This window comes from Eptatretus burgeri, chromosome 13 (assembly GCF_056783735.1).
Source record: "Eptatretus burgeri isolate ZD-2024b chromosome 13, Ebu_testis_v1, whole genome shotgun sequence".
Taxonomy (NCBI): domain Eukaryota; kingdom Metazoa; phylum Chordata; class Myxini; order Myxiniformes; family Myxinidae; genus Eptatretus; species Eptatretus burgeri.
The window spans coordinates 37,155,721-37,181,804 of NC_140973.1; the positions used below are offsets into that span (position 1 = coordinate 37,155,721).

Genomic DNA, 26,084 nt, shown 5'->3' on the forward strand with positions numbered 1-26,084 from the left:
CAGGACCGCTGCAGGCAAACACAGCCGGCAGACGATCTGGCTGGCACAGGCCTTGAAGTAACACAGCCAGCAGATGAAGTGGCCGGCACAGGCCTTGAAGCACAGCAGCTAAAGACAATCCAGCCGGCACAGGCCTTGCAGCAAAACAACAGCTGCCGATGAAGTGGGCCGGCATAGGCCTTGCAGCAACGCAGCCAGCAGATGAAGCTGGCCAGCCTTTGCCATTCAGTGGAGGTTGGTGGAGGGAGTGCGGTGGTGCTGGCCACTCGGAAGGCGGGCTCGGACCTACCCTACGGTCTCCCTCCCAACCTATCGCCTTTGCCTGTCACTGTCTATACCCACTCCCTTAATTTGTCAAACCCCAATTTAGCCCCAACTTATTTTTTTTATTTTTACTTCCCCACTATAATTCGTCCCCTAACCCCCTTTACTGTCTCTGTTCGGCTAACCTATCGTCCTAGCCTACTCCCAACCCCTACGTTCCCTTCTTGGAGGGGAACAAGGGAGAGCTACCTCCATCCTGTGTCGAGGCCCAATCTAAGCCTCAGGATGGCCTCCCCAGACTTCAGCGATCTATAACACAAAGTGGGTCCAGCGGCCCACAATGAGAGTGAGGGGATGGATGGTGCGGAGGGGTACACTTCCTATCTACCCTAACCATTTAACTGTTAAACTACCCCGGGGCTTTCAACAAGCGCCTCTCGCTTAAACGATTGGTTCAAACAACCCAGATTCCCGTCGCCTGTGTTGGTGTCCTCTCAATTTCGGGCCGCGCCCCCCAATTTTCTTTCCGTGCCCTCACATGGTCTCATGGCTGGGACGCGTGGCTCCCGTTGGCAGGCGCGACCCTCTGCCGAATCTCCTATGATGGCACCCCCGGGCACTACACTGCCTCCGAGCCTACCAGCTCCCTAAACACCGGGGAGTGCCCCCCCATGGCACCTCCCCTGAAACGCACACGTGGCAGGCTGGCTTCCCGGGCCCCTTTCCGAGGGTCACCCGTGCCCACAACACTGCCCACGCGGCTAACGGCGCCCCGGGCCCCCGCACCAAGCGGGCGCACCCGTGCCCACTACGCTATCCCGGCCCCCCATGGGCCCTTGGCCTACCACGGCCGACTAGCCTGGTGCCCGGGGTACCCACTCAGCGATACTCACCTTTCGCAGCCACGCTCCCAGCCCGTCAACAGGGCTCCTGCACCCCTCCAAACGGGTTTCGAGCCTACACTCCCACCAACAGCAAAACGACTTCCATTTTTCAATTTGACTAACCCAGCTAACTCACTTTACACTGACCCCGGGGTCCCTTGGGCAGGAGTCACTCCTCCCCCCAATCACTCATGGCACCATGCATTCCACATTCGCTCCATACACACAGACCCGCTGGCCTCACTCACTCACCCAGCACATGTACTCACTCAACTCACCAACTCTTCAACACACACACCACTGAACTCTGCCATCCTTCTAACTACCTCCCCTAACTAACTCGTGCTCCCACGTCGTCCCTTAAACTACAGCATGTTCCTTTTAACACTACTAAATAAGAACAGAGTTCAATTTGTTTCGACCACTTTATTAGCGTGGAACGACAATAATCAAACAAGTATTGAACAGGTTGAAACACCCACAACATCCCTGGCTCCGGCTCAGGCTGCGCATGCGCACTGGCACAGGGGACCGTCGATATGTAGAAGTACCGTAAAGTACAATGTTCTCTATCTCCCTCCGAGTCTTTATTATGTTAATAGATAAAGGCTGAGAAAATATTAAGTTTAATGAATGAACAAAAGTTTATATCGCCCATCGTGTGACTATTCCATGGAGTAGTCCTTGTGCCAGGCAGGCACGCTGGTCGCTCTGGTGGATCGGCGTTGACCTATTGCTGGTGCTGGTGGTGTCACATCGGGCCCCAGTGTGGATGGGGCTCTCGGGGTTTCAGGGGCCGATGGTGGGGTCTGAAGGATCACGCGCCTCGGTGTCCCTCGTCCTGGTGCTGCTGGCGTGTCTGAAACGGGTGTTGTCTTGCGCTTGGGTGTGCATACTGACGTCAGTGCCGGCGTGGGCCCCGTTGGCGTCGCAGATGTCACGGGTTCGCTGTTGAGGTCAGGCAGTTGCGGTGTTACAACGGGTGCAGGTACAGTGATGCGGGTTGCTAGATCATCATAGATAGACCGGGGTGGCAGCTGGTCATTGCGAACTGGGCTAAACTTGCGCAGGAATTTCCTGTTCCGAAGTGTGACTCTGCCCGAGCCGTCGATCTTGATCACGTATTGGTCGTGTTGGCGTACCTCCACGATACTGCCTGTCTTGTCCCATTTTTTTGGGTGGAATCCTGTCTGGTTCTGTACGCGGACTAGGTCCCCTACAGCAAGTGGCGGAAGGCGTTTGGTGTGTTCTGCCCAGGTGTCGGCTGTGCGGATATGACGTTTGCGGAGGGCCTCCTCCCTCGCTTTCAGGGTCTCATGCCAAGTGTCGTGCGGTCTGTACTTCCCGGGGATAATTGGGATGAAATCACGTATCAGGCGGCCGAAGACACACATTGCCGGGGAGATCTTCGTGTCAGGGTCAGGCGTGTTACGATATTGTAGTATCGCTCTCTGCACAGCATCAGTGTCAAGTTCTCCCTGCGGGCTGGTGTTGTCCGTGATAAGTCGTTTCATTGTCTTAACTCCAATCTCCGCGTGACAGTTGCTGTGAGGGAAGGCCACCGATGACAAGCGGTGGTGTACGCCCCATCTGTGCAGGAATGACCTGGTCTCGGTGGAGGTGAACTCTGGTCCCCCATCCGACGCGAGCTCTTCTGGTGTCCCGTACATCACGAAGGCGCGACGTAAGTGGTTTATGAGTCTGGCGGCGCCACCCGTCTACTTTGAGATGATCGGCCAGTTCGAGTATCTGTCCACCGTCACAAGGTAGTGTGCACCCCTGTGTACAAAGAAGTCCGAGCACACTGCCTGAAAGGGGTAAACGACCGGGATAGGTGGAGTTGGTGGCGCTCCAGGCTGTGATTGTGCCATCCGGTGGCAGTGTTCGCAGTTTGTCCGAGTGGCGCTGATGTCGGCCGACATGCCTGGCCAGAATACAGAGGATTCTGCGCGGGCGGTCATCATTGATACGCCCTGGTGGGCAGCGTGTAGGGCGCTCAGCACATCGCCGCGGAGTGAGGGTGGTATGACTACTCGGTCCTTGTATAGGATCACTCCATCTGTCGATGTAATGTTCTCGCGGTACTGGTGATAGTCGCGAATTGTCTCTGGCATCTCGATATTTGAGTCGGGGATGCCGTTCATTGTCATTCCCTCCAATATGTGCATATCGCCATCGCTGCTGGTGGCTTCCCTGATGCGATCCCATGTTACTGATCGCAATGATTCGAGGCCCGCGGCGCACCATGCCAGGTTGTCCTCCTCAACGTCGTCGTCATACTCCAGCTCAGTTTGGCGTAGGAGAGACAGGACGTCGGTGTGCGTGCTTGGTTGGAGGTGGGTCGCTATGGTGGCATTGTCATCTGGAAGGTTCATGAGTGGAGGTCGCGTGGTGCCGAACGGCCTGCGTGACATGGCATCTGCCGCCTTGTTATTCATGCCCGGGATATGTATGATGCGGAAGCGATAACGCAGGGTCTTCTCCTTGAGGTTCCTGAGGCGGGGGTTGGGTATGTCGTCAAGTGCTCTGTCCGAAAGGAGTTTCAGCAGTGGTTTGTGGTCTACCGCAACGATCAGGTTCTCGCAGCCCAGTACGAAGTAGCGCGCCTTGTCCAAGGCGTCCGCAACTGCGAGAGCCTCGCCCTCTATGGGCGCGTATCTGGATTCTGCCACGTGTGTAAATCTGCTGCCAACCAGGGTTGTTTTCCATCCATCAGTGCAGCAGAATGGTCGAACTGGCACGCATCGGCAGTGCTTTTGAAGCAACCAGAATCCGATTCCCTCCTTCGACCAGTCCGTGGCGATGCATGTTGGCTTAGTTTTGTCAAATATGCGGACACCGTGTTTGATTTCTTGTACGATCACGTCTTTCGACTCGCGGAATATGTCCTCTAACTCCATGGACCACTGGAAGCGTTCTCCACTTTTCAGGAGCTTCCGGAATGGCTGCATTCGTTCGGCCATACTAAAGGCGTATGCCACCTGGTTGACAAGCCCGAACCACGATCTGACGTCGGTGATATTACGCGGTTGTGGGAAATCGTGGATTGCTTCCAGGTAGCGGCTGCACGGTCGCACGTCGGTCATGGTGATGGTGAAGCCCGCGAAGTCCACCGTGGGTGCGCTGAAGACAAACTTCTCCGGGTTGAGGATGATTCCATTCCGGCCGCATATATCCAGCCATTGGACCGCCTGGAAGTAGCTCCCCTCAATCGTGTCTGACCATAGTAGCGTGTCATCTACGCACTTGGTCTTGTTACCAATGTCTGCGACGATCTCATCGTATCGTCGTGAGTAACCGTCCCCCGATGCCATATACCCTTGTGGGGCAGATAGGTACCGGTAGCGCCCCCATGGAGTGATGAAGGTCGTCTTGTGGCGGTCGTCCTCGTGTAGGCGGACACTATGGTAACCGTTCCATGCGTCGAATACTGTCTTGCACTTCCCGTTAGGTACGCATCTCGCCTGGTGGAACGGGGATTGGGTGTGGTGGGTCTCGCGGAACGCATGCTTGTTCAAGGCCTGAAAGTCGACGGTGCGTCGCGGCTTGCCATTCTTTTTCGCGCAAATTACCATGCGGTGACACCATGTCACCGGCGTGCCGACGGGTACTTCCTCCAACACGCCGAGCCGAACGTCCTGGTCGAGGCCTGCTTTTACCTCATCTTGCCAATGTATGGCCACGGAGATGGGAGTGTCATGGGCAACCGGTGTCGCGTTCTCACTGAGCATAAGACGTAGTGGCGGGCCAGTCATTCTCGGTAGTGGCTGGTGTGGGCACGTGTTGGATGTGCTCTGAGCATACATCCTGAGTAAATGTGACTGTAGTGCCTCTCTGTTGGCCTCGGTCGCTGGCATCTGGAGTGTGGTCGGCTTGGTCGGCGGCTCCGCGCGTCGCGGGCAGTGGCACAATTCCGAGGTCGTCAGATTCACCTCTCCGAGTGTCGGGAATCTGTCCGAGATCATTCCCAGGTCCATGCAGGCCGCGCGGGAGAGGAATATGCGGTCTGAAGAGTCCGTCACGTACGCGATTTGGCGCGTCTCCAATCTCCGAGCATCGTCACTGTTACCAGCGAATCTGACGACCACGGCTCCGAGGATACGAATTCCTTTGTTGTTTGCGGCCTTCATGGTCATGGATACAGGTATGAGGTCCTCAGTACTCAGGCCCATTTGTTGGACGACTTTAATGCCGATCAGGCAGCTCTGGCACCCCGTGTTTGCCATAGCGGGTAGGGTTACCGCGCGGGTGTGTTTCAGGAGGTTAAAACCCAGCGCTTTGTAATCCTCGCGCTTGTTGGTGAGAGTGAGGTTGACGTATGGCTGCGGGTCGGATATGCGTTTCATCCACTTCTCGCACATATCATCGTACAGGTGGTGAGCGAGGGGAAGCGCGCGCATTTCGTCCTCTGTGCTGGCCATGGTGACCGTGCATAGCTCGACGAAGGCTGCCGTCTGCTCGTCGTACATCCAGTCGGTCTCCTTAGATGGGGGTCTTGCCGATCGGCCGCCCAGGCACGCCTTGTCGAGGTGATTCTGGCGGTCACACTTCCGGCACTTTTTACCGTATCCGGGGCACTCGGCGCGTATGGCGCGCCATTGAGGCGTTTTGCCGTGGCCCACCTCGCCGCAGTAGATGCATACTCCTTCAGGCTTGGCCTTCCGTTTTTCCGGCCTGGCTCCTACTCTGGCGCGGACGTCCTGTCGCTTTCCCCGCCGATACGAACTACTGATCCCGTCCATGCTCTGAGTGTCAAGCAGGCGCGATGCCGAGCGTTTTCCAGACTCTTTGGCCTCGATATACTCTATCATGTCCTTTAATGGCATGTCCTGGTTCTTCTCACCGAGTAGGTCAAGTTGTATTGCTTGGTCCGCGATGCCACGGGCAACCACGTTGCGCAATATCTCTTCCGTGAAGTCGTTGACCTGATCGCACCCCGCCTTGGTGCACTTCATTTCATACTTGCACGTGTCCGCCTGCCCCTTGATGCGGGCGTGGAACGACCGGACGGGCTCCTCGTGTCCCTGCCGCATGGTAGACAGGGCCACTCGAGCTACCATCGTGTTCTCCGTCCGGACGGCGAGCTCCTTCATGGCGGCGAGGACGTCTTCTTCATCGCTGCCCACGAGGCTCCTACCCGCCACGAGAGTGAGGTCCTTTCTCAGCTCCTCCTCACAGCACTCCAGTAGCTGCGCGAGTATGTCGGGTCTGACAAGCTTAGTACCTGTTTTGTATTCGCCCCAGCGGGTTATGAAGTACGACCAGGCCTTGCCCGTTCCGGCCAGTGCTATGGAGGGACGCTTGAGTTTCTCCATCTTGGCATTCGAGCTCGCCGCCCTGGGGGCAGCGACGTGCACAGTGGCGTGTACACTCAGCATGGCCGCCACCACTGCCGCCTCTGCGTGTGTAGCCATATAGTCACAACCCTCGATCGGGCACTCTACTTCCACCAGCGCCATAGGAACAGTTATTCTGAAGTAAACGTTCTATTTTCGGTGATGCACACGTGTGTACAGTCTCCTGGGGGCAAAGAGTGGGTACAGTACCCGAGAAATCCAAACTCACTGTCGACGTTCTCGTGGTCCGTTTTCACCCAGTCGTGTCCTCCTCAGCACCGACGATCTTTACTCGACTGCATCAAGTTGTTTGCTTATAAATAAGAACAGAGTTAAATTTGTTCGACCACTTTATTAGCGTGGAACGACAATAATCAAACAAGTATTGAACAAGTTGAAACGCCCACGACATCCCTGGCTCCGGCTCAGGCTGCGCATGCGCACTGGCACAGGGGACCGTCGATATGTAGAAGTATCGTAAAGTACAATGTTGTCTAACTACGTAGCTAAACTACGTCCCCTCTACACATCCGAAGTCTGTCACTGTCTCCAAATAATCCCATAAATCCATTTCCCAACCTAAATCTCATCTAAATCCCTCTACCTAATCCATTCCACGGGCCCCATGAGGACTTACCCCTGCCCCATGGAGCCGGTCTAACTAAGCTAACCCTTCCCCCTAACTAGTTTCATCCTGTGCCCAGGGTAAGGGGGTCTTCCACCCCTTGCCCGGGAAGCGTGTTCACCCGAAAGTGAGGCTTGCTTTTTTTTTTTTTTAATCGCGCAGCACCAGCGCGGAAACTCGCAACCTGCGCACTTTGGCGTGACGTCAACGGAGCTGTTCGCGTCCCTCTTGGACGGTACCATCCGGCAGGGATTCACCCTCCTGCCGGATTCCAACCACACACACGCAGCCATGACGTCACCCGGCGCATAAAAAAACAACACAAGCCTCACGTCTCGAGGGGTTCCCCACGCGAACACACGTGCTTTGCCCGTTGGAGCTTAACACACACGCCCGCGTGAAGAACCCGTCCGGTCCAAATCCGTAATCCTGCCTAAACTTTGTCCGTCCGCGGGATCGGCAAATCCACCGCGTGCGTTTCCGGACCGGGACTTCACTCCCACAAGCGAGCACGTGGGGGCCTCGTGCGTTGCACAGCACGGACCTCGCGCTCGCTGCTGGGTGAACCCGGCACGGTCCCCGAAACAGCTACAGCCGCTACTCGGCTTTTGTCCCTCTGTCGCCGTCGTCGTCTCCATTCAACACACGCACTCCCGCATGCCACGACGCTCCTCACTCTCCACTCCATCACACTCACCCCGGGAGAAGCGGCTGCGTGCTCACGCATGCCGACCGACATCTCCCTTACACACAGTGACCTTGCACACCGCTGTATCCCTCACACTCGGCCGCTCACTCACGCATGCCATTTCCCTTGCACCCGTGGTTCCACTCACACGTGGTGCTCCATTCATACTGGCCGTTTCACTCACACACACGGCCTCTTCCACTTGCGGTGCCCCTTTTACACACGGCGTGCTGGGGAGCACGCCCTTCGGCACACTTGCCACCACACCACTCACACACGGGGTCGCTTCCACACACGCGGACGCACTCACACCTTGCACCACACACACTGGGACAACCACACTGGGGATTTGTATCCCCACAAGGGTCTCCGGGGCCTCTATACCCCCAAGCTCTCCGTGCACCTGTCCACAGCACTCCTCCCCTCGACCTCGCAAAGCACGACCGAACCCACCTGGTCGTGACTCGCTTCAAGGGTTCATACTCCCTCCCATCGTTCCTGGAGGAGGCTATCCAACTGCTCGCACTGGGTCTCCACCCAGTCCGCCAGCTCACCCCTATTGTCCTCCACTACCTCCGTGTGTGTGTGTGTGTTTGTGTGTGTGTGTGTGTGTGTGTGTGTGTGTGTGTGTGTGTGTGTGTGTGTGTGTGTGTGTGTGTGTGTGTACGTCTCTAACCTTGTCATTATCATGCAGTCTCTCCTCTATTTTTTCTGTCTCCCGTGTCTCTATACATTTTCTCTCCTTGTTCCTTATTTCTGTCTCTTCCTGGTTCCTTTTTCCTTCCCATCTGAGTCGTTCTTTCTCTCTGAGCCCCATTAGCTGTTCGTTCTCCCTCCGGAGCTCCTCAATCTCCGTTGACTCCAATCTCGCTCTCCGTTTTAGTTGTTCAATTTCACACTCATATAGTTGTTGTTTTCTCTCCCACTGTTCCTCCTGCTCTTTGTTTTCCAATCTCATTGTTTCTTTCAATTGGCTCATTTCCTTCCTGTGTTTCATTCGCTGTTCTCTCACTATTCTTCCTCGTTTCCTCTCCTGTCCTTCCTTATCCAGTTTCATGGTTTGCTTCATTTGGTTCATCTCCATTTTGTGTTTCATTTGCTGTTCTTTGTCTATCTCCTCGTACTCCAGCCTCAGCTTTTCTTTCAATTGGTCAACCTCAGCTTCATGTTCTTTTTGTTTTCTATTCCATTGTTCCTCTCGTTCTTCCCTCTCCAATCTCGTTGTGTCCTTCAATCTCCTGATTTCTCCTTCCTGCTTCAATCCTTGCTCCTTTACTTTCTCCTCGTATTCCAACCTATTTTTTTCCTTTTGTCGTTCAGTTTCAAATTCATACTCTTTCAGTTTTTTTATTCCACTGTCTCTCTTGTTCCTCGTTCTGCAATCTCGTCATTTCTTTCAACTGACTGATTTCTTTCTCCTGTCTCATTCGTTCTTCCTTCATTACTCTTTCTTGTTCCTCATTCTTTAGTCTGGCCTTCGCTTCCAGCTGTACGATCTGTACAGTGTGGTTTCTTAAAGTTTCATTTTCCGTTCTCTTCCTTTCCTCTTTTAACACTCTCAGTTCGTTTTGTAGTTCCCCCTCTTTGTTTTTGGTGTTTCTGTAACTCAGAAGCTTCCTTTTCTAATTCTTCTCTCATCTCCGCACCCTCCGACCTTGCTTTGGCTTCTAACTGTCCCTCCGTCTTGCCCTTGTGGTTTTCTACCCGTCTTCCCAGTTCCTCTGTCTCCGTTTTTCCCTCCAGTCCCAGCTTATCAACTCTGTTCGTCATGTCTTGAAGTCTTTTCTCACACTCCACCGTTTCGACCTTTAATCCCTCCTTTGTCTCCTCCTGGCTTTATTTTAATTTTTACAATACCTTCTTTATCTCATGTCTCGTCTCACACGTCTCCCGAATTATTTTCTCACCCACCCCAACCGCGGGCCTGACAACCGTTGCACTCCCTCCCGTTGGTTCGGAGTCTCCGCCACGTGGCGTCGCCATTTTCTCGCCCACGGTCCGAGTTTCCTTTCCCCATGCCTTCATGTCTGCATTAATTTCATCCATTTTGTTTTCCATCTGTTGAGCATTCGTCTTCATTCAGTTGCTCATGCTTTGCACGAGTTCAATAATCTGCCGCATTGTCACCTGCCCTGGCCACTCCCACTGACTACATTTAGTGGTGGAGTTATAATAAAAAAAATCGACCAGATGAACGGCATCGATGCCTTTCCCAACCTTCTGGTACGGATTTCTCTTGCACGGTGATCTCGTCCTGAGCCATGGATTCTACATTACTATTACACATACCTAATCCACCCGGCACCCGCTCGCCTTGAGACGCCAGCTTATTTCTCGTAACGGGTTAATTTAGCTCGCTCGTAATTTGGCGGGAATTGGGGGTCGCTCCTCTCACCCCTGGACCGATTCCCGTGAATTTAGCTAGAGACAGGAGAGCCCGTTTTCCCGCTCTCCGACTCCAGTGCCGCGAGGAGGGGGATGGGTTTGTGTCCCACTCCTGACACCAGTGTTGCGAATTTGCGCCCGCCGGCGTGCGAGCGGCCACGTAACTCGAATCGTGGCACGTCGCCCACCGGACGGACAATTCTGTCGTGACCCTCTCGGACTAACGCCGGGAACTAGTCACGGGTGGGCCTTTCGGCCTCACCACGATCGTGCCAATCGGCCCCCCGCGAGGGATAGGGTTGTTCGCCAAATTCGACCTACCTAAGTACCCACACGGAGGGTAGACCAGGCGATCGCACCTCGACGCAGGTCGACTCCGGACTCGGGCCACTTTAAGCGACCCGTTCCGTACTATCGGGATAACCGAGCGGTGTTATCATCAACCTCGACGGTTCCGATTAACTATCCGGTGTATTTAGCCCACGACCAACCCTTTACGTGAAGTAAGATGGAGATTCAATTAAAGAAAAGACGAAGCAAAACGGGAAAAACAGTTCAACATGAGGCACATTTATTCCGCGGCACACGGAAAGCACACATATACAATTACAACAATTATGCACCAAAAGCAATTGCAACAAAAGAAACACAACAATGCAGATCTACTACCGACTACGCGAGCACACGGCAACACTTACACAGTTTTACTTTACAGACGGCGCCGACAACACATATACTCAAAAGCAAAAGAAAAGGGCCACCCTCAACGACAAGGGGGCAGACGTGGTCTGTGGGCGCGAGACCGGGCGGAGCCTACCCGTCTTGTGATGAGCCGCAAATGTCGCGGCGGTGCCCCGACTCCGCGCTACTCCGCGGGTTTCGTTGGCACTGATTGGAATGGGGTGGGAACGGGGCTCCCTTTCCGCACTATCTCAGCGCAGGGGGGGGTGGGTGGGGGGGAAACAGGGGGGAATTGTTGATGCTCTGGGGAAAGAGGATAGCTGGCTTGCTTGGGTCCCGCGACGAGCGACTCCACTGCGACCTCGACCGCGCTCCCGGCTTCCCCTCTCTGCAGCTCCCCGACAGACAACCCCGACAGACTGACTCTCCTCCAGACCCGTCTTGACTGCTGCTGCCACACTCTGCCGCCGCCACACCTCTCCAACTCGCCCAAGCCCAAAAACTGCCTGAATTCGCCCCGCGCTCGACGCTTTATAGTACGGCAGGAGAACCCATATGCAAATTTCCGGATCAGGATGAGCTCGGGGGCGGAGCCACGCTTGCCCATTGGACGGAGGAAAAGTGGGCGTGAACCTCCCCTGATCCTTGAATTTGCATATATCGATTCTACTCCGACGCGCCTGGAGGCGGGGCCAAATCGCCCCGCGCTTGCTGATAGGACGGAACAGAAGTGGGCGTGTATCATTCCTGATCTGACTTCTCCTCGGAAAGGCCGCTTTTTGCACCCGCTGCTCGGCGCGCGCCCCGCACGAGGCCAGGACAGCCTGACACTCGGCGTTCACAAGTGGCGCGGGAATGGCTGCAGAAGGAGAGGTGAAGGTGGTGGAGGGTCTAAAGTGGCGGTCCCTGGCCACGGTGACGCTTGGAATGGTGGTGATGCGATGATTGTGAGAGCATGTTGTGAAGGTAAAGGTCATGGCTGTTGGCGTTGTTGTTGTTGTGAAGCGACATTGTGGTTGGTGGTTGTTGTGTGATGGCGGTTGAGACGTGGTTGGTTCAAAATAAAGATAGAACAGAAAAACGGCTATCTTAAAGGGTCGCAGCCCGAATGAATCTCATTTATTCCCTCGAAACAACGGGTTTGGGGCTAACTACACATGTACTTACAGAGATATCTCACCTACAGGACCTGAATGGTGGTTTGCGAATTTCCTCAACCACAACAATATATATATATATATATATATATATATATATATATATATATATATATATATACATATATATATATATATATATATATATCTATAATATATATATATATATATATATATATATAATTAAATGTGCATGACATTTTACAACTTTGAAATTTTTGTTCCAATTAAATTGATTATTATTAGCTTTCCATCTGTACCATTTTTAGCTCACCTTGACTTTAGTCAGGTGAGCTGAGATGTGATTGAGCAGTGCCGGTCGGTGAGTGAGTGAGTCAGTCAATCAGTCTGTAAACACTTCAGTCATTATCGCTTGAACCAAACACACGATTTTGATGAAACTTGGCCACAAACTTCATATCTGATATCCAACAAAGGTGTATTGACCGCATCAAAATCTGCAATCATTAAAGGGGGCGATGGCGGAGGGAGTGGTTAAACACCAAAAATAGGTATTTGCTCTCTTCTCCGAAACTACACACATAATTTTGATGAAACTTGACCCCAACATTCATCACCCATGATATACCAAAGTTTACCGACCGCATAAAAATCTGCACTCATCAAGAGGGTCTACAGGGGCGGGTTTGACCCGGGTTAAAACTTAACCACAACATTGATCACCCGTGATGTACTAAAGTTTATTCATGGCATTAAAATAAATCGGGGACTAAGGGGGTCTGCAGGGGGTTTGAGTGACTGTTGCTCCTGATTCAGCTCAGCTTCAGGATGCACGGTCATATTTTTATTATTCTCTGCCAGCAGGAACCGTTTAAATTAATGCGTGGCACATGCACGGACGGATGCTACTCCGTTTAGTCATGGAAGATAAACACCGAAATATTGCTCCTTGCACTGGGTAGCATTCAGGAAAGCCAAATTATTGCATACGATGACAACATTAAAAAAAATCAAATAAATCCCATTGTTTCCAAGGAATAAGAAGTTCCTCACCAAGAAGACCACCGAACGTGATGGAGGAGGAAATTGCAGCAAAGTATACAAAGATGGAGACAGCCAGACACTGCACGCTGAGGCCATTCCGAAGGCTGCTCAGGTACTTGGGATAACACTGGGCCACGTCACGCAAGAGGCCCCCAAAAGGGTGTCCGGCACGTGCAAGTGGATCATCAAGTGAGGGAAACAAACAACTGGAATAGGGTTGAGAAGATGCTCCTGTGGAGGCTATGGTGATAAACGATGAATAGAACAGGGATTGTTAAAAGTGGTTTAAATTTGTTTGAAATGTAATTTTAATGTACAAGTTTGGATCATATTTAGAAGAAGAAAAAAAAATGAAGAAAATAAAAACTGTGACACTTGACATTGTCAGAAATAAAACTCAAAGTCTTTTTGCAGACAGTTGTCAGGATTGGATGGCGGGTACACATTGGGGAAGTTGGTGAGCAAGTGACGTACAAACGGCATTCGACACTGACGGAGGATACGGGAGGACGGCAGGTATCACTTTGGCGTCTGCGAGCGGTTCTGGGCTCCTAGCAGATTCTTGGTACTTGTGTTGCAATGCACGGCGTGGGTTGTAGATGGGAGAGAGCAGTTCACTTCTGGCCTCCAGTCCTGATGACAGCAGCAAACTGTAGTCCAAAAACTGAACCAGGGCTGTCGTGAGGTCATTTTGATTGCTTGCATTGTACGCTGCCAACTGGAATGTCTGCAACATTGTGTGCAAAGGATTGGGCATAGTGATGAACAATCCACACAGCTCAGGAGAATGCAGTGCTAAATACTCAGCTTGAGCATGAGATTCAAGAACAGCAGATATATCTCGGCTTACTTGATGCACAAACTTGGATCACAACTGACGTCTAAGAACTAGGTGACGGAGAAACTTGGTTTATACGATGCCAATGGGGTGCAAGAAACCATTCTTCCCTGAAGGAACTTGCTAAACCTTCAGTGTGCATGTCCAGGGAAAGTTTCTTTCCTGCCATAGTTTGGTAATCATGTGATTTTGATGCCAGGCCTTATGTACAAATGGCATGACAAAAGTATCGAAGAAAAATATCATCAGTCAGATGTTTACCTCCACCACTGAAGGTGTGTGGACGTTGTGGTTTCACCCCTATCTGTCTGTTTGTCTATCTCAAAACGTTGTGGACGGATTCGGATTTGGTGAACAGGTTGGGTGTGTGATATGGACGAAATTATTAGATTTTGTTGAAGATCCGGATCCGATCATTTTTTTAAGTGATTCTTCACAATTGAGAGATAGGTCCAAAACCCAAATATAGCAAGATATCTCAAAAATTATTGGATGGATTCGGATGAAACTTGGTGGACAGGTTGGCTGTGTGACAAGGACGAATCACTTCGATTTTGGTGAAGATCCAGATCCGGATACAAGAAGTTAAAAAAAAATTTTTGACTGATTCTTCACCTTTGAGAGAATGTTGCCAAAAATGATATATAGCATAATATTTTTTTTAACTTATGGACGAGTTGTGACAAAACTAGGTGGTTACGTGAGAAGAACAAGCCGATTCGGTTTTGGTGAAAAGGTCTGGATCCAGATCTAACCTTTCAGTGAGATACAAAATGTAAACTGTTCAGCCTGGCGGTGGAATGTGCCCTACCGAGTGCCGCTCTCGGTTTACAAGTATTGTTCTGCGAAATGGAAGGTTTTTGAAAGTGCCATGAAGGCGATTTGTGTTCTATAATGCTCAAGTATCTAATTCAATTTTAATAAAATAAAGGTTTTAAAAGCTGAAAAAGAGAAAAAAATAACTTTTTGGGAAATTTACCGCTGTTGATACACCATCTTGTACACCACCTTGTTTAACACGTTAGAGTAGTTCTTCATGCCTGTTGTTTGTGTCCTTTATGTCATCCCCAAAACTGAGTTTCTTGTTTGTAATGAATTTCAATTTTGTATGACTGCCAGACAGGTAGACAGACTGAAGCAATTGCTTTACCATTCTGTGTGCATGCGCGATCGGGTTGAGATTCCTTATATTTTGCCAAATGCAGTGCCAAAGTATTGCTAAACTGCATGTTTAATTTTTTTTATATATTTTGCCAACTGCATGGAAGTGGGCTTGGGTGGATTATCGGGGGTAGAAAAGATCGAGGATTTGGATGGGGGAAGATAAGAGGTGGTGGTGAACAGCTGTTTTGAAAGCCTGGAGGGAAGAATGGGAAAGAATAGAGTGAGGAAGTTTATTCCAAAGGCGGGAAAAAAGAGGAATGAAAGAGTAAAGATGAGCAGTGATTCGTGATTTTGGTAGTTTTACCAGAAGGGGGTTGTTGGCGGACCTTGAGCGCCCTGTGGAAATGTGGTGGGGACAAATCGCAGAGAGAGCAGGGGGGGCAAGGCTGGAGAGGAGTCGGTAGAAGACAGAAAGACCACCGACCAACCTGCGGTGATTGAGTGAGAGGCCCAAAGACTCAGCTTCATTGCGGGAGATGCCGATGATCTTAAATGCCCTGGTTTCGACAGCGTGAAGCTGAGAAAGGTGGGAGGCAGGAGCACCAGCCCAGAGGGGAGAGCAGTACTCCATCAGGCTACGGACAAAAGCTTTGTAAGTGGTCAGGAGCTCAAGAGGGCCGAGGAAGGACTTGGCACGACGGAGGATTCCCAGTCGGCGACTGGCTTTTGAGGCGAGGTTGGAAATGTGACTTTCCCAGGAAAGGTCATGGCAGATAGTGAGACCTAGAAGCTTGAAAGAAAAGACTTCTTCCAGAGGATTGTTGAGAAAGTGGATGGGGGGTTTTGTAAACGGTCCTTTCGAAGAGACATAGTGAGAGTGTGAGATTTGTCTGGATTGAAAGACATGTTCCACGTGTTGGACCAGTTTGTGATTTTATCCAGATCTGCAGTGAGCGAAGAAGCTGCTGCTTGCCGGTCTGAGGGATGACAGATGGTACGGCAGAGGGTGGAGTCGTCGGCAAAGAGAAATAGAGGATTTTCCAGAGAGTCCGAGAGATCATTGATAAAAACCAGAAAAAGAACAGGGCCCAGAACGCTACCTTGAGGAACTCCAGCCTGCACAGGAAGAGGGGATGAAAGAACTCCATTTAGGGCCACACGTTGACTGCGACAGGAGAGGAAGTCTGCGAGCCATGAGTGGAGATGGCCTTGAATACCATGGGAAGAGAGTTTGGTGAGTAGGGCAGGGTGCCAGACTGTGTCAAAAGCACGTGATATGTCCAGGGATACGGCTCGGATTTCCTGTCTGGCATTGAGGACCTCCATCGATTGATGGGAGAGCAGAAGCAGCATATCCAGGGTAGAGTGACCTGGTCACTACGATGACCTGATGCGATGTTTACGGGAGCGAGCCATGACGGTAAAGGTCGTGGCTGTTGGTGTTGTTGTTGTTGTGAAGCGGCGTTGCGGTTGGTGGTTGTTGTGTGATGGCGGTTGAGACGTGGTTGGTTCAAAATAAAGATAGAACAGAAAAACGGCTATCTTAAAGGGTCGCAGCCCGAATGAATCACATTTATTCCCTCTAAACAACGGGTTTGGGGCGAACTACACATGTACTTACAGAGATATCTCACCTACGGAACCTGAATGGTGGTTTGCGAATTTCCTCAACCACAACAATATATATATATATATATATATATATATATATATATATATATATATATATATATATATATATATATCAATGGGTATATATATATATATATATATATATATATATATATATATATATATATATATATATATATATATATATATATATATATATTGTTACGGCTGAGGAAATTGGCATTACACCATGAAGGGCCCGTAGGTGAGATATCTCGAAGTACATGTGTAGTTAGCCCCAAACCCGTTGTATGGAGGGAATTTATGTGATTCATTCGGGCTGCGATGCTTTGAGATAGCCGTTTTCCTATTCTATCTTTATTTTGAACCAACCACATCTCAACCGTCATCACACAACAACCACCTTAACCACCACACCAGCCATCGTCACCAACTACAACCACGCTCGAACCCTCAGACAACAACAACGCTAACAGCCACGACCTTTACCTTCACAACTCAATCCCGCAAACATTGCATCACCGTCATTCCCAAACGCCACCATAACCATCAAACCACCACTGAAAACCCTCCACCACCCTCACCTCTCTCCTTCTACGGCCATTCCCGCACCACCTGTGAACACTGAGCGTCGGGCTGTCTTGGGCCCGTTCAGCGATACGCACCGAGCCGCGAGCGCAAATAGCGGCCTTTCCGAGGAAAATTCGGATTACAAACACTACACGCCCACTTCCCCTCCGTCCAATTAGCAAGCGCGGAGCAGCTTGGCCCCGCCTCCAGGCGCGTCTGTGTGAAATCGATATATGCAAATTCTAGGATCAGGGGAGGTTCACGCCCACTTTTCCTCCATCCAATTGGCGAGCGTGGCTCCGCCCCCGAGGTCATCCTGATACGGATATTTGCATATTGTTTTCTCCTGCCGGCCTATAAAACGGCGAGTGCAAGGCAAATCAGGGGAGAGTGAGTCGAGTCATCGGTGTGGCAGAGAGTCGAGTCGGGTGGCGAAGTGATCGGTGTGGCAGGAAGGGTGGAGTCGGTTGGCGAAGTGATCGGTGTGGCAGAGAGTCGAGTGCGGTGGCGAAGTCATTGGTGAGGCAGGAAGAGTTGGGTTCTGGAGTCGGCTGAGAAGAGTTGCGGGAAGAGGCAAAGGAGCTCGGGTCCGAGGCGAGAAGGACGGCGGTCGGTGACGAGGTCGCGGTGTGGGATCGCTCGTCGCGGGACCCAAGCCAGCCAGCCATCTCCCTCCTCCAGGGCATCAACAATTCCCCCTTTCCCCCACGCTGAGATAGTGCAACAAGGGGGCCCCGTTCCCTCCCCACTCCAAACGTCGTGCCAACGAAACCCGCCAAGGAGCACGGAGTCGGGGCACAGCCACGCGGCCACATCTGCGGCTCATCCGCCAACGCGTCACGAGAACGCAGGTAGGACCCCCCCCCCCCCCCGGTCTCGTGGGCCTGGCCGCTCCTTCAGGTCACGCGCGCATATTGGCCTACAGGCCCGTCTGCCCCCTTGTCTATGAGGGTGGCTTCTTTCCTTTGCTTTTGAGTAAATGTGTGTTGGCGCCGTCTGTAAAGTAGAACTGTATAAGTGTTGCCGTGTGTGCGCGTAGTCGGTAGTAACTCTGCGTCGTTGTTGCTTTTGTTTTGATTGCTATATGTGCATTTTGACTGTTTGGCTGTATATGTGTGCTTTCCGTGTGCCGGGAAATAAATGTGGTTTGTGTGAACTGTTTTCCCGTTTCGCTTCATCTTTTCTTTATTGACCCTCCATCCTGCTTCACGTAAAGGGTTCGTAGTGGGCTTTATACGCCCAGTAATTAATCGGAACCATCGAGGCCGACGATAACACCGCTCGGTTATCACTGTACCACGGAACGGACTGCTTAAGCGGTTCGTGTCCGGAGTCGGCCTGCGGTGTGGTACGATCGCCTGGTCGACCATCCGTGCAGGTACTTAGGTAGATCGAATTTGGCGAGCAACCCTATCCTGCGCGGGTTGGCAATTGGCACGGTCGTGGTGGGGTTAAACCCCCACCCGTGACTAGCTCCCGGCGTTGTTCCGAGAGGGTCACGACTGAATTGTCTGTCCGGTGGGCGACGTGCCGCGATCCGAGTTACGTGGCCGTCCACACGCCGGCGGGCGCGAATTCGCAACAATATATATGTATTTCTTCATATAAAGTTGCTACACTCCTCCCATGTTCTTCTCGGTGAATAAGCTGCATAAAGCAACCATGAAAGGCTACCCAAGGTAAGCCCTTTGCTGTTTAAAACCCTTCCCAGAGTTCCTCCACAGCTGTAAAGACAGATGTATAAACAGAGAACACACATGAGAATCCCAATGCTACACACCCCATCATCTGCCGGATCGGTTTCATCACTTGTTATTGAATCATCACACCTACTCAGCTACGGTCATATAATTAGTGCAAGTTATGACTTAAAGCAATGGAGTACCGGCTATGGAGTACCTGGTCAGCAAGCAGGGCAGCCATGCAGCGCCCAGCCTCATCATAATCGAGGTTGGCATCCATCGGTCCCATGAACAAAAAGAGGAAGCGCAGTGGGATTGGTACCTCAATAAGGGCTGGAAAATGGCAGCCCTGACCAAGACGCACAAACACCATCACCGGGTGTGACAGGAAGGACACACAACCTGCAAAGGCATTGGCGACAGTTCCTTTTACTTTATTTGTGACTAGCTAAATTAATACAAGAAAAATCAAAGACCCATTTGTAAATCTGCAATTCCTTCTTGCTTCTTATGCCCATTTCCTTGCTCCTGATGTACCTATGAGAACTAAAGCTGCTTCGGATCTTGAGAACATCTCGTGGAAACGCGGCCTGGTTTCCAAGCCAGAAAAGCTGCGATAACGCTGCACACACAGCACCAGGTTAGAGGAAAACATCCTCGAGCAGAATAACTTGTGCATTTGCTGTAGGGGATTATGTTCGACAAATAGAGACAAAGAAATGGACGATGCAAAGGCCAATAAAGTCATGCTTTCAACATAACCAGAGGTACAAGAGAGAAGAGGAGCAGAACAGGCAACCAAATTTACACATCAGTACTTCCCATTCTGATGTGCTTATGTGTGCAAGATACTTGGGTCATCCAACAGGTTTTTAATACATCGACAAAGCATAAAAGGTGGAAAAATGTGATGTATTAGCAAATAAGGAAGCAAATATCTGATCCCCTTCATTATCATCCAATAAGCATCCTTCCAATAATGAGGTTTTGGGGACTTTGTAACTACTTGTCAGTTTCAGATATCATCTCTTCTAAATCTCGATTTTCAGCATCAATCCATGTTTAAATGTGATCAATTATGACATGGAAAAGCAATCATTTATGATTTAGCAATGGCAAGTTTGCTCTGGCTCACAAGCAAAATATGTGATTTCAATTTATTTTAGACAGTGTGCCATGCCACCCTGTTCTTCTTCCTAACTTTCCTCCATGGGCATTGTTAGTCCTCTTTTCTGCTGGTTCTTCAAAGTTTATCTTTAAAATAACAATGAGCAATTGTTAAGAGTTTCTTCCTCATCCCATCCTGTTCCTGGCTGGAGTTCAACGAGGTCCTTTACTATTAATGAGTTACATTAATAAGCTGTTGAAAACTTTTGCACTAGTCTGTTTACCTTCAAAGAATATTCTACTTAATGACCTCCTTTTCTGTTGTTTCTAGTCCACCTGAAAGACAAATATATTGCTGATTCACTCAACTTAAATAATGAAAATATTATTCTGTTTATGGGAGAGGTCAATAGTTAGAATTTAAGGCCTTAGCACCGTTTGTGTTTGTATAGCTTATAGGACAATAAACATGTATTAAGGACAGGTGGTAGGGATAATTGTCTGGCATACGGCCCACACGAGAGATGGGCCTTGTCCATTTTAGACTAGAACGGTTAAGGATGTCCTAACACATGTCTCATGTTGAACTGGGTGAGAGTGAAGGGATCTAGGTGTCCAGCATATTCACACGACTGCACTGCAGCTCATGGTGTGCACAGTGGCACACCATGGAAGAGGAAGAAGCACTGGCTCTCAGATCTCCCATCGGTGAGGAGTGGGCCCTCCCGCATGGCCACCTCTGTTTGGCGGCCATAGTGCCCACTGGTTCTGTCGCGGCACCGTTGTTTGGCTGAGGCTGTCTCTATGCATGTGTGAGGGGGGTAATTGACTGGCACCTGCCAGGCGCTGACGAAACACCTTGAGTGTGGGAAAGGAAGCGGAAGTCCATAATGATGGGTTATCTGGCACTCACATTCTCTCTGACTTTGGCCGTCCCTTGAGAGAGGCACACTAAGCCTCCATTGAGAACTTCACTACCACCAGCATTGTTCTGGAATAAACTGCCAGCCTTCATCACTCACCCAGTTCTGTAAATGTATCGTTGTGTGTGTGGGACCATAGTTGCGGTTTCTTCATTGTTTGTAAAGAATCACATTTAATAACTGTGTCCATTTTGTGTTTGGAATTTCTTGCTACTTGCCCCTGCAGGCGATCTCACATTCTTCTGAAGCATACTTTTATTTGGGCGGTGTATAGACAACTGACAGCTCTGTATATGCAAAAAAAAATAACCCAGGGTTATGTGCATGAAGCAAAAACATACCTACTGCTTATATTTCAAAACACCTCACTGCACTGGAAAAAGTAGGAACAGGAATACTACTGGAAAATGTAAATGGTGGAGACTTGTAATACCCTCCCCCACCTCGAGGCGGCGCTACACGATACACATTTACATGGAGAATTTGTGTCTCCCCCCCCCCCCTTCCCAAAACCACCGGCAAAGATAAAACATCGCTGTATATTAATTGGGGTCACGTTGATCCTGTGTAGCAAGTCTGGATGTAATCAGCCCAGAACTGCAGGAGGAGCAGTGCGACAAACAAACAAACTCACAAACACCGGTCCGTGAATTTTACTTTTAGGATTATTTTGCCTTACTAAGCTACCCATGCATGTGTGTTCCTTCCATCTCTCCCACACCGATGATTTATTAAATTTAGAAGCCTTGGATGAAAATAAATTCATGAGGTAATCGCTTTGTTTGGCTAATTGCTCATGTTAGACACACTTGAGACGACAGGCTTGTCACAACCACTGCTCGGGCGATGCACCACGCAAGTTTAGCCTGAAGTCGGCTATCTGCAGAATATTACCAGTAAGTCCCGTTGTGTGCATTCCCCACATTTAATCGCTTATGGTTATGGGTCGAGGTCGTACGTGTGACCATATTTGATCTTCATGAAAAATGTCTTTCGTATGATTCAAATGTAAAGTTCTTGCCATTTCTTTTGCATAAAAAGACTGAGAATCCAATTTAAGATTCATGCTGAATTAAGTAGATAAAGTTTTCTGACATTGCTTGATCTTGCCCTTTCAGTGGCATCTCTTGGAATTATCATATTTCAAAGCTGGAAGCAAGTCAACTTTTTGCTATTTCTCGTTTGGGCAAATATTTTCTTGATCAAATCAGTTTTTGATGTTTAGAAAGCATTTATATGCACTTTAATTCCCTCCACCACATAAGGTGGTTGGAGGTTGTTTCCACCCATGATTGTCTTTCTCTCTGTTTATGAGCAGGATATCTCAAAATGTTATCGACGGATTCAGACTAAAATTGGGAGACAGGTTTGGTGTGTGACAATTGATTCGATTTTCTTGAAGATCCAGATCTGGATCCATATCCGAGATATATATTTTTATTTTTTTAAGTGATTCCTCACTATTGAGAGATAAGTCCAAAAACTATATATATATATATATATATATATATATATATATATATATATATATATATATATATATATATATATATATATATATATATATATATATATATATATATATATTGTGCAATCATTCAAAATGTGTGCAGGTTATGACAAGACTTGGTGGATGAGTTGGGTCGGTGACAAGAACAAGCTGATTAGTTCAGTGAGATACAAAATGTAAACTGTTCAGTCTCGTGGAAGTATGCGCTCGATCGAGTGCCGTTCTAGTTGAATATGCTTCTCCTCTTTGTTCAGAGACTCCGGCTGCTCATCTAATACCTTTGCAGTTGGTTTATACCAAGACAATTGCCATTATTTGTATTGACTCAGGGGATGTTCATCATCATCTCCTTTAATCTCATCATAGACTAATGCTAAAAAACAACTTGTAATAGACTGGCTCCCAATAAGTCTTTCTCCTTCAATGTCAGTCAACCAGTGGCTGGTTTGGGAAGTGGATATTCTTCTTCTCACCTTTCTCGACTCTCTCCCCGGCTCATATCTCACAAATCTTCTGCATCCCTTCAAAGCACGTATGTTTCATACATTCCCCTTTCCTCTTCTCTTCTTTACTAATTCCGACACTTTCATTTTCATTTATCAATTTACTACTTCTTCCCCCAAGCTTGAATAGGTAGCCTCTAATTTAGGTTATTGTTCTCTTAAACCACCCAGAGTCATTGGCTTACGGGAAGTTCTTGGTGGAGAGTGCATTTACTGAGCTATACATATTGTTACGGCTGTAGAAATTCGCATTACACCATAAAGTGTCCTCAGATGAGATATATCGGTAAGTTCATGTGTAGTTAGCCCAAACCTGTTGTATAGAGGGAATAGATGTGATCCATTCGGGCTGCGATTCTTCAGTTAGCCGTTTTTCTTTTGCTGTCGTTATTTTGGTGCAAGAACAACCACGAACATCGCCACAACCAACATCTCAACAATCACGCCATTCACTACATGACGCCAACAATCACGCCATTCACACCACGACGCCACCTTCCACAAGTACGCTACCACCATCTTCGCCACTCGCCATTCAACGAGCACCGTGCGGTCACGATCTCCGCTGGATGGATGAAAGGAGCGGAGTAGCAGCAGCAACCAGGGTGCGAAGGGGCATCTCCTGCCCAAAACTCCCGCTTAAATGTCTCCCGCTGGATTTTCCCTCCTGTTTTTCCCATGCTTTGGCATGGGGGAGGTGCAATTTGAGCCAGAGGTCAAAGGTGAAAAAGGTGGGGGCCTGATTTTGGGGGAATAATTCCCTGGCCCCGAGCCAAAACTGACTTTCCTCGTCCCCCGCACGGCGCGGGGAGGCGGGAACAAGAGGGCACGCCCCTTTTTGGGAATCTTCCAGAAGGGAGGTGGAGCCAGAAACGGGGCAGGGCGAAGGGCGGAGCACCACCCTACAAAATGCGTGGGCGTGGAGAGGCTCGCGTTCGAGTTGGGCTCTTGGTTCGTCAGTCGGTTGTCGAGGGGTGGAGAGTCCTTGCTCTTGGTTGGTTCGGTCGATTGTCGAGAGTTGTGGTGATTGTTCCTGGTCGGAGGTTCTGTTCGTTCGTTCCTGTCGGGCGGACGACACATGCAAGCGCGAGGCATGAGCCAGTGGACCACACCGGAGGGACTCGGAGTTACGGTCGCCAAGGACTCGACGCGCTAAGGGAAGTCGCGACTTCCTTTTCTTTTGGGGTTTTGTGTAAATGTCTGTGGGTGGCGCCAGTCTTGAAAATTAGAACTGTTATAAGTGTTGCCGTGTAAATCATATTCGGTTGTAGATCTGCTTGCTTTTATTGTGTTTTCTTGCTTGACTGTAATATACGTGCCTTCCGTGCTTCCGTAATAAATGTGCTGGTCCAATTGTTCCCCGTTTTGCTGCATCCTTTCCTTTGTTTGAATCTCCATCTTGCATCACGTAAGGGATTAATAGTGGGTTTCAAAACACCCGGTAACTAATCTGAACCGTCAAGGTCGACGATAACTCCGCTTGGTTATCCCTGTAGTACGGAACGAGCCGCTTAAGCGGTTCGTGTCCGGAGTCGACCTGTGGCGTGGTACAACTATTCGGTACGCTATCCATGCGGGTACTTAGGTAAATCGACCATTCGGCGATCGGACCCTATTTCGCGCGGGTAGAATGCGGACTGAGTTGTGGTGAGGTTAAACCCCCACCCGCGACTGGCTTCCTGGCGGTAGTTCCCGGAGGGTCACGATTGAATTGTCTGTTCCGGTGGGCGACGCGGTCGCCATTCGAGTCAAGCGGCCGATCGCACGCCGGACGGGCCAGAATTCGCAACAATATATTAAACAGCATGCTTATAGGAGGAGATTTGAAATTGAGGTATCTTTGCATGCATACGATGTATAATAGAGTTTCTTCGTGTATTTTGAGAGCAGCCATGTGCATGGCAATGCAAACCTCCTTAATTGATTGATACCTGTCCTGGTTGCTGGATGCTATCGTTGTGCAGTCGGTGCCAGCTGTCCAATGTTGTTCGGAATGAATTGAATGCCCAAGGAGCAAATTTTGTACCATTGCTGACATTGCGAGTCCTGAAAAAGAATGATAAGTGCGGGACTTGGCAAGTGCTTTTGGATTATGAATTTGTTTATTGAGTGCTGTGTAACGTGTTCCAGGCATTGATTAATGCATCAAGCTTACGTGTGTGATAACAGCAGCGTGTCAAGTAATGTTTTCCTTTCAACAGAGTTCAAGTGCTTTGATGTTTCCAGTCCTTCGACCATACGCAATGCAATGCTGGCAAAAGTTCCAGGCTGTACCTCCAGCAAAAGGCAACCTAGTGGGGGATCGGAAGGTGTTCTCATGCATCTCATTCTGGATACAGTGATATCTGATTGGTGAGTGCATTAGACTAACATCACAGACATTGTGGGTTGAAATTCAGTTGAAGGCAGCATTTGTATTAACTTTGTGAATTGAAGCTTCTGGAAAAATTGACCTATTCTAATGAGACTTACCCAGTTCTATCAGACTGTCAGTTAAAATAAAAACTTAGCTGGCTCATTAATATAATTGACCTTCAGGGAGGAGGTAATCTTCCAGTTGACTTCCGGTTCAGAGATTTTGCCACATTTTACCGGTTCCACCTCACCAAAGCTGAGTTTCCCATTGTGTGCGTCATTCATCAATGTGTTGCTGTTTCATTCCTTGCAATATTTCATGTTAATTCGTTCATCGTTTTGTGATATTCGTTTCATGTTGCCAAGGCCTTAACAGCCTTTTTCAAGGCCTTCCTCGGATAGAAAGTGTGCCCTGCTGTAGCTTTAGTCCTAGGTGTATTTCCGGTATCTTGCTTCTAATTCCTCAACACTATCCTATTTCCTAATTATATTTGCTCTCCTCGCTTCAAATATTATCACAAGCAACGAAAAAATAAATAAGTAAAACTATATTTCATTTGTACTGAATTTCTTTCTGCTGCTGATTATACATCCTCCCCCCCCCCCCCAATTGAATCTACCTTCACTATAAATGCTTATTCTTTAAGAAGAAAAAAATAAGAATGCATTTCAACCCTTTTGTATCTCTCTCTCACAAATGCTGAACATATTCTAATTTTCCACCATGATATATCGCTCCTCCTCCTCCTCCTCTTCTTCCTCCTCTTACTCCTCACCTGGACTTTAGCCAGGTGAGCTTATGTTGAGCAATGTCAATAGGTGAGTGAGTCGGTGA

At 49.4% G+C, this 26,084-nt stretch overlaps 1 protein-coding gene across 6 annotated transcripts in view; it reads right to left on the reverse strand.

Moving 5' to 3' along the window:
- The window catches only part of LOC147014243 (anion exchange protein 2-like), a 120,526-nt gene that overhangs the window by 80,209 nt on the left and 14,233 nt on the right, over window positions 1–26,084 (reverse strand). For all 6 annotated transcript variants that reach the window (XM_085852014.1, XM_085852012.1, XM_085852011.1 and 3 more), the window contains exons 3-8: window positions 25,050–25,185; window positions 24,826–24,940; window positions 19,389–19,533; window positions 19,069–19,253; window positions 13,500–13,752; window positions 13,035–13,265 (exon numbers count right to left, since the gene is read on the reverse strand). In XM_085852014.1, the coding sequence (XP_085708140.1) occupies window positions 13,035–13,265; window positions 13,500–13,752; window positions 19,069–19,253; window positions 19,389–19,533; window positions 24,826–24,940; window positions 25,050–25,185 (1,065 nt within the window). The remainder of the gene's footprint in view (window positions 1–13,034; window positions 13,266–13,499; window positions 13,753–19,068; window positions 19,254–19,388; window positions 19,534–24,825; window positions 24,941–25,049; window positions 25,186–26,084) is intronic.